The sequence below is a fragment of the Rhinolophus hipposideros genome, assembly GCF_964194185.1.
Source record: "Rhinolophus hipposideros genome assembly, chromosome: 13".
Lineage (NCBI taxonomy): Eukaryota > Metazoa > Chordata > Mammalia > Chiroptera > Rhinolophidae > Rhinolophus > Rhinolophus hipposideros.
In genome coordinates, this window is record NC_138059.1 from 34,038,724 (window position 1) to 34,052,195 (window position 13,472).

Sequence of the window (13,472 nt, forward strand, 5' to 3'; positions counted from 1 at the left end):
GTAGGGCATTCTTACACTTAATTCTCTAGGCCAGACAACTCCTTCAGTCACATTGCGAATTTAGGATGTTTCACCTCCTTTTATGAAACACATTGCATTTTTACTCATATTTTGATGTCTGCTTAAGAGCGATGTGTGCAAAAATGGAAATAAGTGCCTCACCATGTACGGTGATTTTCTAGGAACAGAACTTGGGACTGTAGACAGACAGTGAGTTCTTAGCTTTATTTTTTAGTAAATATCTGTTATGAAGAAATGTCACTAAATTATGTGGCCTCCACCCATGAACATCTCTGGATTTTTCCTAGCAATGTGTGTGGTCTTGGGGGTGGGGTTGAAGAGGGTTCAGCTTCCACTATCCCCTGACCACACTACAGGGCCAGCCTCCTTTTAAATCTCCACCTCCCACTTCTAGAAGTTACTGCCATATTGCACAAAGTGCTCTCTTAGAACACAAATGTGAATTCTGTGTGGGTGCTATTGATCTGAAGGAGAATCTATTCTAGGGAAAGAAAAAAGTTTCCAGGTTAGTTAGTAGAAATCAAATGAGCTAGGTTGGTAAATTTAGAAAAGAACACACATGTCAATAAGACCTAAAAGACAGACAAAACAGGAAGAGTCAGCCGGTGGAAGCGTAGACAGACAGTTTGTGTATATTCTAGGACCGAGGGGAGTCAAGAACACAGTGGGAGTTTGGGAAAGGAGGGTTAAGGTTTCAAAAGGCTGATATGCCTTCACTCGTTGCCTTGGCAACTGGTCTACCCCCATAGGGCAGTGATATAATAAAGAGGAAAATGTGCACAACCAAAGCAGGCAGTAATTAGAGGTAAGGGACAGCATGACTTCCAGTTAGAGCCACCTGGAGCAGGCTGACAGGGGAATTTGGGAGGGGCCACATACCACTGATAAAGGATGGGGGATATGTGGAGTGTAGGCTCTCCTTGGCCTTTGCCACAGCCCTGGAAGGCTGAGGGTAACCAGAAGGCCCAGTGGGTGGAGAGGGATTTAGCAGTGATCAACACTGTTGCCTACTCCAACTCCACCAGGGGCTCCCACTCCTGCAGAACGAAGCCCAAACTCTTCATCAGAACCTCAAGGTTCTAAGTGATATTGAAGCAGGGCTCGGTTAGGACTCCTGTAGTAGAGTTTTCACAACGTCCCTGGCCTCACCTTTACTTGACCTACCTATAGCTTAACAATAAATCATCCCCCTGCAGCTTGAGCTCAGAACGTCCCGTCCCAGTTCCTTATTTTAGAAAATTACCCTAGAACTTATGATTAATATCCTTAGCTTATTGATCACAATCTCTATGGTCTAGCATTCTTTCCAGGCTACTCCCATCATTGTTCCTGGGTTGCTGACACCACCGGAGAACCACGTTGCCAAAGGGAAGACAGACAGACCCTTGGAACATCAGTAGCCTCTGGAGGAATGCCCGGATTTTCCCTTAAATACTCTAAGCCGGTCTGAGAACGTTAAGGCAGTTTTTGAAGGTGTTAACCTGCTGTCTTCTCAGATCACTGGTACTCTGACAATGATAGCTTATCCTATAGCCCACCCCCCGTGTCGGTCTATTGGCTGAGGAGCAGGCAGCATGAGCACCGGACGGCTGCCCTCCAGTTTCAATATGGTCCCTGTGTCCTCCAGGTTTGTCTCCAGTTCAGACCACCCACCTTGCAGACATGGTGGTCCTGATGGCAGGACCAGGTCCCACCTCCATGCTCCATCCTCACTCCTCTCCTGTCCCCTCACCTCTCAGGGTTCCACATGGTCACAACCTTCACTAGGAAGCTTCCCTAAACCAGCTGTTTCAAAGTGTGCTTTGGAGACCCCTAGGAATCCCTGAGACCACTTCAGAGTGCCCATGAGGTAGAAATATTTTCATAATGTCAGTAATATTTGCTTTTTATACTCTCATTCTCTCATGAGTTTATAAGGTATGAAAAGTTTAATGTGGTTTTAAATTCCACACTGCAATTAATCTTTAAGAAACTACAATTTGTCAAGTTTTGGTGTTGTGTGGACGGAAAACGGGCCACACACTAAACCTAACAAGCTCAGGCAAGGCCTACATGGCAGGCCCTACAGATTCAGAGACGGAAATTAATCACATAGGATGGTCTGAAAATAAAATTTTTAACTAAAAGCAGGTTGTGGCAGGTAGTCACATCCTTGGCCTGTAGCTTCCTTAGCAAAGGCCAATCTTTACCTTAAGTGAGCCTGTCTATTGTCTTTTTGCATCTAGGATAACATACCCTCAGAATGTCAGCTAATCAAATTTTCCAAACCCCTCAGGGCACAACCCTCTCACCACAGCAGGAGACCACAGAACCCCTTCCTCATTCTTATTCTTATCCCCTGGTTACCATCTCTATGTGCTATAAAATGCTAACTATTAACTGTCCTGTACCCACCAATGTAAAAGAAGTATCTCTCTCTCCAATTTTTTTTTTTATATAATCCCAGAGATATTCTTCCTTGGCTTTCTCCTACCCCTTTAATCTACCACCAACGAATTTCATGTAACCGCCCTTACATCTCCTCCTAGATTCTAATGCTTAAAATAAGTTGCAAAACCACCATTTTCCAGAGCATTTTCTCAATCTATTGGGATTTGCTTCCCAGCAATTGTCGTGAGTTTGGCTCAAATAAACTCGTTGAATTTCTCTACAGGTTTAGACTTTTCTTATGCCGACAGTTGTATCAAACAGGAATATCCACAATCACATGAAAAATATTAAAATGCTCCTCCTTTTTCTGACTACATATCTGTGCGAGGCCATATTATCTTCATATAGTCCAACCAAAACAATACTTCATGACAGATAAATGGAGGAAAAATGAGAATCCAGCTGTCTTCAATTAAGCCAGACATTAAACATATTTACAAATTTGTAAAACAGTGCCATTCTTCTCACTTTTTATATTTAGAAAATAGTGTTTTTATACAAATATTTTACTTACGTTATGGGTTTATTCTTGTTATTTTAAAATTAATTAATAAATAAATATTTGTTAGAGTTCTCTGTTTCTATTTCTCATCCAGTAATTCTTGATTGATTTAACTCTAACCCACATAAACAAAAAGTTCTTTGAGATCATCAATAATTTTTTAGTGTAAAAGAGTCCTGAGAACTATTGACTTATACTGTACCTACAGAAGGCAGAGTGGACAGTAACTTAGCTATGCCTCTACTCTTGGGTATAGATTCCACCAAATTAATGATTTTTCACATGTCTGTCTCCCACCCACTACATGAGTGCTTCCTGATTGTTACCATATTTAGGCCAAGAGCAGGAAACTTCTTACCTTAAAAACCATCTTGTCTTGTTTTGTACTTTGTTTGTCTCCTAGGGGCTTGTGATCAGCTGGCTTGGGTGGGCCTGGGTGGAAGGAGGCCTGGGGGTCAGGGTGTGGAGCCAGAGGGCTTGGTCATGCCCTGAAATCCTTGGTTGCTAGAGACAATGCAACGAAAACCTCCGGAAGCATTGAAGAGGGAACAACCTCGTTTACCTTCTCCTATAAAACTCCACACCCCTTTTTAGTCGGGGAGGTTATGGTCTTTTCTAGCCTGATCTCCCCTAGCTCAAACACACCAAATAACTGAAACACACCAAATTCTAATAGACCAATTTTGGTCTCCCACAACTAACTCATTCCCTTAGCGTGCCTAACACTGTTCTTCTTAAACCCCCCCCCCCACTCCCACCCCCGTGTCTGGAAGAGAACAGAAACTCCAGATAAAAGAATGGAATAAGAGATAAGCCTCCATGGACCTACACATCACAGGCTGCTGCCTGAGCAGCCTGCAATCACTCATGGGAGGAGCAGAAAAACGCATGCATTATTTTTTTTAATTGGCTCAAGTTGTTACTGGGACTCTGACCTGAATTTAGACATAAAATATAAACTTTTTTTTTTAATCAGAAAACTTATACAAAAAAACAAACTAAGAAACAATTCTGTTTCTACTCTGTGAAACTTTCAGAGACACCTTGTAGGGAAGTAACTAGTGAAATACATCATGCCAGGGGACACCATAAATACAGCCAAAATGGTTTTCCGCAAAAGTTCAGTGTGGCCTAGGCAATGTTCTGAACATAGAAAACAAAAGGCCAATAAAAGCAAACCCCCATAAAACACAAGACACCATATTCTAAGTGTGAAGAGAAAGTTGTGCAAACTCAGGGCAAGGGCTATAATGAACATGGCTTCTCCATCTTTCTTCTTGTCAAAGACCAAAATCAGATTGCTCTTGAGAATCCAGGTCAAGGTTGTAGTGTTTGCCTTCCAATTTCATGATTCTCACTCACTCAACCATGTTCATAAGTCAAACAGCCCTACAGCACGTCTGGAAGCAGCCATTTGCCACGCCCTGGGGTGGGGAGATGTGCCATGTTCCATGCTACTCTTTGTTCCTGAAACATTCTCTGGCAAAATAAGAAACAGGAGGCAGTACTGAATGTGGGCATGAAACCTTTGGCAAAACAGGCTTCGTTCTCTTACCTCAGAGGCTTCCACTTCAGAGCCTGAGCTTAAGGCCAAGGAGGAGGACAGCAGACGCCAACCAGGGGAAGGCCCTGGTATGTGTGTTTGTGTATGTGAAAGAGAGAGGGAGAAAGAGATTGATTTTGAGTAAAGAAAAGGAATATGCTTTTGTGACTATGTGGTGGCTTATTCTGAAAGCAGTCTCATCAGAAACCCAACTGTGCAATCATTGCTGCTGACCTAGGAATCAGGTATTTCCAGTTCTATATGTATATATACATACATATATATTTATACATATTTATCATCTTGAAATTTGTTTTTGAAAAAATGGCGGCGTGAGGTGAGCCTCTGTAAAGCTCCCCTGGAATTTACAACTAATCGAACAACAATAACTCCACAAAGGACTCCCTGCACAGCAGACAGGCAAGACAAAGAGGCCCACCACTGAATTCACCTAAAGGTGAAAGAATAGTGTGAGCGGGGGAGGAAGGAAGGGAGAAGTGTGGAGAAGGAGCCACATGGGCACAGGACGCAGACCTAGCTCAGTGCTCAGAGCTCGCTGCATCCCGGAACTACCGCAGCTGCGGGAGAGGGAAGAATTCGGACTGCTAGGGCTCTGCTTACGGCCCACAGGGCTGAGGGGGCAGCATATAACACGGTTGAACTCAACGCTCACAGCAGAGACCTCGGAGAAAAGAAGGCTGAAAATGATGGTTTAAGCCCTCACTGCTAAGCAGAGAACGGAAGCCTTAGGCACTGAGACTAGCTGCCCCCTCCCTACCCTCCCAGAGCTCGCCCCACCCCCACCTTCCAGGTGCTAGAGGCCGAATAGTAGCAGTGTCAATTCAAAGGAACAGAATATTTGCTGTTCTGAGAACTATAGACCGCAGACACAGATTCGCAGCCCAACTAGTTCTGGCAAAGGGGAGGGAGCTGTAACAGCGGGACCAGCTGTTGTGGTGGTCGCCGCCATTGCTCTGGGCCACCCCTCACAACTCACCCCGCCTCTGACCCCACATATCTGTGCGGATCCTTGCAGGAGTGAACAGAACTGCTGAAACATACGAGCTCTGAATCTGGTGCAGAAAGAGCTTTGGAACTTTAAAAGCTCTCCGCATCCCCACACGGACGTGGCGTCCTATGACTCAGACGAACTGTTAACAGAGGAGAAGCCCATTTCCCAGGGAATCCCCCCATTGTGTGAGAAGCTGGAATAGTGCAGAGAAAACACAGCACTACTGTGTGAAAGAGAAAAAAAAAGGCTGCAGTTGGAGAGAAAATAAAACATTCTACCAACGAGTACTGCAAAACAAAAGAAAGACCTCTTCCTATCAACCTGTTGCAGAAGCCACTCCTATAGTTGTCTAGGAAAAGAAATAATAAATCAGTAATTGCCATGAATAACCAAGGCAACAAGACAGCTCAGAAAGAAAGTCAAAAGTCTCCAGAAAAGGAACTTAAAGATATGGAAACATGTGACTTAAATGACAGAGATTTCAAGATTGCAGTTCTGAAGAAACTCAACAAATTGAAAGAAAACAAAGAAAGGCAATTTAATGAACTCAGAAACGCAATCAAAGAACAACATGAGCATTTTACAAATGAGATTGGAATTTTATAAAAGAACCAAATAGAATTTCTGGAGATTAAGAACTCAATAGAAAAAATTAAGAATGAAATAACCAGCTTAGGTAGTAGAATTGACCAGATGGAGGAAAGAATCAGTGACATCGAAGATAGAAACCTGGAAATTACACGGATGCAAGAAGAAAGAGAGTGAGACTTAAAAGAAATGAAAGAATTCTACAAGAACTTTCTGACTCCATCAGAAAGAGCAATATAAGAATAATGGGCATACCAGAAGGAGAAGAAAGAGAGAAAGGAACAGAGAATATATTCAAACAAATTGTCGATGAGAACTTCCCAAACTTGTGGACAGAACTGGATCCTCAAATCCAAGAAGCAAATAGAACACCCAATTACCTCAATCCCAACAGGCCATCTCCAAGGCACACTGTATTGAAGATGTCTAAAATCAACGACAAAGAAAGAATCCTCAAGGCAGCCAGGGAAAAGAAGACAGTAACCTACTACAAAAAGCCCATTAGATTATCACCAGATTTTTCAGCAGAAACTCTACAAGCCAGGAGGGAGTGGAACCAAATATTCAAACTATTGAAAGAGAGAAATTATGAGCCAAGAATAAAATATCCAACAAAGATATCCTTTAGATATGAAGGAGGAATAAAGACCTTTCCAGACATACAGAAGCTGAGGGAATTTTCTAATGCACAATCTGCACTACAAGAAATACTAAAGGAGGCGATTCAACCACCATCAACAGGGACAATTTGTGGCAACATAAAAAGAGGGAGAGTAAAGGCCTGAACCAGAATATGGGAATGGAGAAAGTAAGCGTGCTGAAGAAAATAGAATACTCTAAATATCAAACTTTCTTTTACATAAACTTAAGGGTAACCACTCAAAAAAAATCCAGAACTGAAATATATACGGTAATGAAAGAAGAAACAGAGGGAAACATCATAGAATAACACCACACAGAAACAATAGACAACAACAAAAAGGCAAAGGAAAAATGGAGACACAGCCTTACCAGAAAACTAGAGATAGAATGATAGGAAATCCTCACGTATCAATAATCACCCTAAATGTAAATGGACTGAACTCACCAATAAAAACGCACAGAGTAGCAGATTGGATCAAAAAACTAAACCCAACCATATGCTGTCTGCAAGAGACACATGTCAGCTACAAGGACAATCATAGACTCACAGTGAAAGGGTGAAAATTGACACTCCAAGCAAATGGTACCCAGAAAAAATCAGGTGTAGCCATAATGATATCAGATGAAACAGACTTCAGCGTGAAAAAGATAACAAGAGACAAAGATGGACATTTCATCATGGTAAAGGGGACTATACAACAAGAAGACATAACAGTCATCAATATTTATGCCCCCAATCAGGGAGCACCAAAATATACCAAGCAACTACTTACAGAACTAAAGGGAGAAATTGACCAAAACGCAGTTATACTAGGGGACTTAAATACATCATTGACAGCTATGGATAGATCATCCAAACAGAAAATAAATAACGAAATCGCAGCCCTAAATGACACATTAGATCAATTGGACATAATTGATATATATAGAGCACTTCATCCTAAAACATCAGACTATACATTGTTTTCGAGTGTACATGGAACATTCTCAAGGATAGACCATATATTGAGACATACAATTAGCCTCAGCAAATTTAAGAAGACTGAAAACATACCAAGCATATTCTCTGATCACAAGGCTTTGAAATTGGATATCAACTGCAAAAAGAAAGCAGGAAAAAACACAAATACATGCAGATTAAACAACATACTTTTAAAGAACGACTGGGTCAAAGAAGAAATTAGAGGACAGATCAAAAGATACATAGAAACAAATGACAATGAAAATACATCCTACCAAAATTTTTGGGATGCAGCGAAAGCAGTTTTAAGAGGGAAATTTATATCATTACAGGCCTATCTCAAGAAACAAGAAAAAATCCCAAATAAATAACCTCATGTTACACCTTAAAGAACTAGAAAAAGAAGAACAAGCGAAACCCAAGGTCAGCAGAAGAAAGGAAATAACAAAAATCAGAGCAGAACTAAATGAAATAGCGAACAAAAAGACAATAGAAAAACTTAATGTGACAAAGAGCTGGTTCTTTGAAAAGATTAACAAAATCGACAAACCCTTGGCAAGACTCACTAAGATAAAAAAGAGAAGACACTAATTAACAAAATCAGAAATGAAAAAGGGACGTTATCTCGGACACCACAGAAATACAAAGGATCATGCAAGAATACTATGAAGGACTATATGCCACCAAATTCAATAACCTAGAAGAAATGGACAAGTTCTTAGAAACATATAGCCTTCCAAGCCTGAACCATGAAGAACTGGAAAATCTAAACAGACTGATCACCAGTAACGAAATTGATTCAATCATTCAAAACCTTCCCAAAAGCAAAAGTCCAGGACCAGATCGCTTCTCTAGTGAATTCTACCAAACCTTCAAACAGGATCTAATACCAATCCTGCTCAAACTCTTCCAAGAAATTGAAGAAGAGACAGTACTCCCTAACTCATTTTATGAGGCCAACATTACCCTGATACCAAAACCTGGTAAGGACAGCACAAATAAAGAGAACCACAGACCAATATCTCTGATGAATACTGATGCAAAAGTCCTAAACAAAATTCTAGCAAATCGAATACAACAATGCATTAAAAAGATTATTCATCATGACCAAGTGGGGTTCATCCCTGGGGCACATGGATGGTTCAACATCCCCAAATCCATCAATGTGATACATCACATAAACAAAATAAAGGAAAAAAATCATATGATTATATCAATTGATGCAGAAAAAGCATTTGACAAGATACAACATCCATTTATGATTAAAACACTTAATAAAATAGGTATAGAAGGAAAATACCTTAACAAAATAAAGGCTATATATGACAAGCCCTCAGCTAATCTCATAATTAACGGTGAAAAACTGAAGCCCTTTGCTCTACGTTCAGGAACACAACAGGGCTGTCCCCTATCACCTCTGCTTTTCAACATAGTGTTGGAAGTCCTTGCCAGAGTCATCAGGAAAGAGAAAGAAATAAATGGCAGCCCAATTGGAAATGAAGAAGTTAAAATATCACTCTTTGCAGATGACATGATGCTATATATAGAAAACCCTAAAGACTCCACCAAAAAGCTGTTAGAAACAATCAACGAATACAGTAAAGTTGCTGGCTACAAAATCAACGTACAAAAGTCCATTGCATTCCTATATACTAACAATGAAATCTCAGAAAAAGAAATACAAAAAACAATTCCCTTTGCAATTGCAGCAAAAAGAATAAAATACCCAGCAATAAACTTAAAAAAGGTTGTGAAGGACTTATATGCTGAAAACTATAAGACATTTTTGAAAGAAATTGAAGAAGACACAAAGAAATGGAAAGACATTCCATGCTCATGGATTGGAAGAATCAACATAGTTAAAATGGCCATATTACCCAAAGCCATATACAGATTTAATGCAATCCCCATCAAAATCCCAATGGCATTTTTAAAAGAAATAGAACAAAAAATCATCAGATTTGTTTGGAACCACAAAAGACCCCGAATAGCCAAAGCAATGTTAAGAAACAAGAACAATACTGGAGGTATCACACTGTCTGACTTTAGCTTGTACTACAGGGCTACAATAATCTAAACAGCAAGGAATTGGCAGAAAAACAGACACATAGACCAATGGAATAGAACTGAGAACCCAGAAATAAAACCACATAAATATGGACAGATAATTTTTGACACAGAAGCCAAAAACATACAATGGAGGAAAGACAGCCTCTTCAATACATGGTGCTGGGAGAATTGGATAGACACGTGCAAGAGAATGAAACTGGACTGTTATCTGTCACCATGTACTAAAATTAATTCAAAATGGATCAAAGACTTAAGCATAAGACCTGACACAATAAACTGCATAGAAGAAAACATAGGTACTAAACTTATGGACCTTGGGTTCAAAGAGCATTTTATGAATTTGACTCCAAAGGCAATGGAAGTAAAAGGTAAAATAAACAAATGGGACTATATGAAACTTAAGTTTCTGCACAGCAAAAGAAACCATCGACAAAATAAAGAGGCAACCGACTGAATGGGAGAAGATTTTTGCAAACAGTTCCTCTGACAAGGGGCTAATATCCAAAATATACAAGGAATTCATGAAACTCAATAACAAAAAAACAAACAACCCAATTGAAAAATGGGCAAAGGACCTGAAGAGACATTTCTCCAAAGAGGACTTACAAATGGCAAATAGACATATGAAAAAATGCTCAACATCAGTAATCATCAGAGAAATGTAAATAAAAACCACAATGAGATATCACCTCACCCCAGTCAGAATGGCTTTCATCAACAAGACAAATAGTAACAAGTGTTGGAGAAGCTGTGGAGAAAAAGGAACCCTGATACACTGTTGGTGGGAATGCAGACTGGTGCAGGCGCTATGGAAGGCAGTGTGGAGGTTCCTCCAAAAATTACGAATAGAATTGCCATATAACCCAGCAATCCCTCTCCTGGGTATCTACCCAAAAAATTTGAAAACATTTATACGTAAAGACACGTGTGCTCCAATGTTCATTGCAGCTTTGTTTACGGTGGCCAAGACATGGAAACAACCAAAATGTCCTTCGATAGATGAATGGATAAAGAAGTTGTGGTATATATACACAATGGAATACCATTCGGCGGTAAGAAAAGATGATATAGGAACATTTGTGAGAACATGAATGGATCTTGAGGGTATAATGCTAAGTGAAATAAGTCAGACAGAAAAAGCAGAGAACCCTATGATTTCACTGATATGTGGTATATGAACTAAAAACAACAAAAGAACAAGACAAACAAATGAGAGAAACAAGAACTCATAGACACAGACGATAGTTTAGTGGTTACCAGAGGGTAAGGGGGGTGGGGGGGCGGGTGATGAGGGTAAGGGGGATCAAATATATGGTGATGGAAGGAGAACTGACTCTGGGTGGTGAACACACAATGGGATTTATAGATGATGTAATACAGAATTGTACACCTGAAATCTATGTAATTTCACTAACAATTGTCACCCCAATAAATAAATAAAAAAAGAAAAGGAAATTTGTTTCTAAAAACCCTTTAATCAGCCTACTAAACATTCCCCAGTCCTTTTCACAGTTGCAGAAGTCTTTATTTACATCACTGTGGAAACAGGGATTCTCAGGAGACTAAAGACATGAATGGCCCAGTATCATGGGGTCACTGTTTAGGTTAACATCAGTAAAGATTATGACTTCTTAAAACAGGGCTCTTTGGGTCCCTTTGGTCTCTGATTGTAATTTTGGATGCTAAGGCCACCAGGCCAATGGGCATTTCTCTCAGTGGCCTTCATAAACGGTCAGATTTCTTGCAGCTGGCCAACAACATATAAATGTAAAATGTAAAACAGTTTCAAAGAACAGCTTCATGGAATGATATCTATCATTCATTGCATACCATAATTTACATATATTACCTCACTTGCTCCTCAAAAAATACTCCAAGGTCAGCATTAACATTCCCATTTTTAAGTTGAACTTGGGAAGTTGAACTTCAGATAGATCACGCTGCCTAATGGGACACATCTGATAAGTAGCAGGCCAGGACTTGAACCCATGTCTATACCAAAATCTATTCTCTTCCACTGGCCAACCTTCCTATTACTCCCATATCCTAGGTGTTCCAGAGCCCATATTTGCAACCAGGATGATTTATCTATATTTTGTGTTTTTTTTATGACTTTTCCCTGCCCATATTTGCAGCCAAAACGATTTACCTATATTTTGCGTTTTCTTCATGACTTTTCCTTGCCTTCCAAGAAAGAAAAAAATTCACCTGAAGAAAACATGTTCACTGTGTCAGAAAAACAGGCCCCTAGCATTTTCCATTCCTAATTCAGCTCATGATGTCCCCACTTGTCTTCTGTGCCGACTTCTGCTTTGCACAAGGTTCCCTGTTTGCTTCCCATGCTGCCATGCAGGGGAGCATTATTAACATAGATTAGATGGACAAATCGCTTAAAAAATTCTCATAATACCCTTGTCCAGAGAAGTCCAATAAGGACCTTTTCAGATGGAAATCTTGCCCTTGCATATTGGAAGAAAGTCACGAGCCTCCAATTAAATGGAAGGCTTTGAAATAGTAGTGATTTCACTTTATTTTGAAAGCCCGTGTCCAATCACATCTTCTACTCAGGATGTGTTCATTGCCAGTGAGATTCCCCTCTCCCTCAGCACACCCAACAGGGGACCAAGGGACAGGGGAGCTTCCCCAACTATTATCCATCCCTTGGCCTGGAGGTCCACCCATAACCACCCCTTCCAGCATACTTCTATAGGTGGCACCCGCATCACTCACTCACCCAGGAGGGCCATCTGAGGGTGGGTCCTAGGGTGTCTCCCTCTGGAGATGGACCTGGAGGGTGGCCACTCTCTGGCCTCTGCGGGGAGGAGGAGGCTCTGTCCGAGGATCAGCAGAAAGCAGCCCACCAGCATCTTTTCCATCTTCAAGAGGAAGAGGCACAAGGCTGTGACAAACACAACAGGAGATGGCGGCAAGGTGAGCTTTCTGGGTCTCCCTGAATTCTAGGTGCTACAGACCGCCGCCCCACCTTCTCACGTTTCACACATGCCGCTTGTACTTAAAATGCCTTTGTGTGTGTGGTCCTTAAGAATTCAGGTAACTCCCATTGGTAGTTCTTGGATACTCTGAGCAGGGCATGCATAGTTGGGATTTTTCATCACTTTGATCACTATAAGACTGAAAGGAAAGCTTTAGGGGAAAAATAAAATCTATTCATAGTCATATTCTATATCTTGGATCTGAAAAAGGAAAAACTACATCTGAGGATTCTAAGTAACAATATTCCTTCAGTCTAATAATAGTGAATGGCACTAATTAATATACATATAAATTTGCCAAGGAATTCATGTATAGCTGACATCAGGTAGCATCACATAGCCAGCATTCCACCGTCCCACACACATCTATTAAGAGGGAGCATGGTACAGTGGTTAAGGGCTTAGATTCTGGTACGAGACTACGTGGCTTTGAATCCTGGCTCTGACCATTGCTAACTATGTGTGACCTTGGCGGGGGTTACTTAACCTCCTCAAGTCTTATGAGAATATGGAATAATATTAGTTAACTGAATGAGTTAATACATGTAACGAAAGCATTCAGAATAGTGCCTGGCACACATGGGAAGGAGGGAACACGCAAACAAGCAAAGGAGCGAGGGGACCAGAAAAAAAAAGGATCAAACCAGGTATTGCATAAGAAGCTCTCAGATAAATACAAAATTCTAACCCTGAGTTGACTTCCAGGTCCA

General features: G+C 40.7%; 1 protein-coding gene across 6 annotated transcripts in view; it reads right to left on the minus strand.

The window, feature by feature from the left end:
- Positions 1 to 13,472, minus strand: part of MATN2 (matrilin 2) — a 146,122-nt gene that overhangs the window by 121,681 nt on the left and 10,969 nt on the right. For 4 of the 6 annotated variants that reach the window (XM_081070933.1, XM_081070930.1, XM_081070928.1 and 1 more), the window contains exon 2: positions 12,504 to 12,668. In XM_081070933.1, the coding sequence (XP_080927059.1) occupies positions 12,504 to 12,645 (142 nt within the window). In that variant the 5' untranslated portion in view covers positions 12,646 to 12,668. The remainder of the gene's footprint in view (positions 1 to 12,503; positions 12,669 to 13,472) is intronic. The other 2 variants (XM_081070931.1, XM_081070929.1) reach the window with 1 other exon arrangement.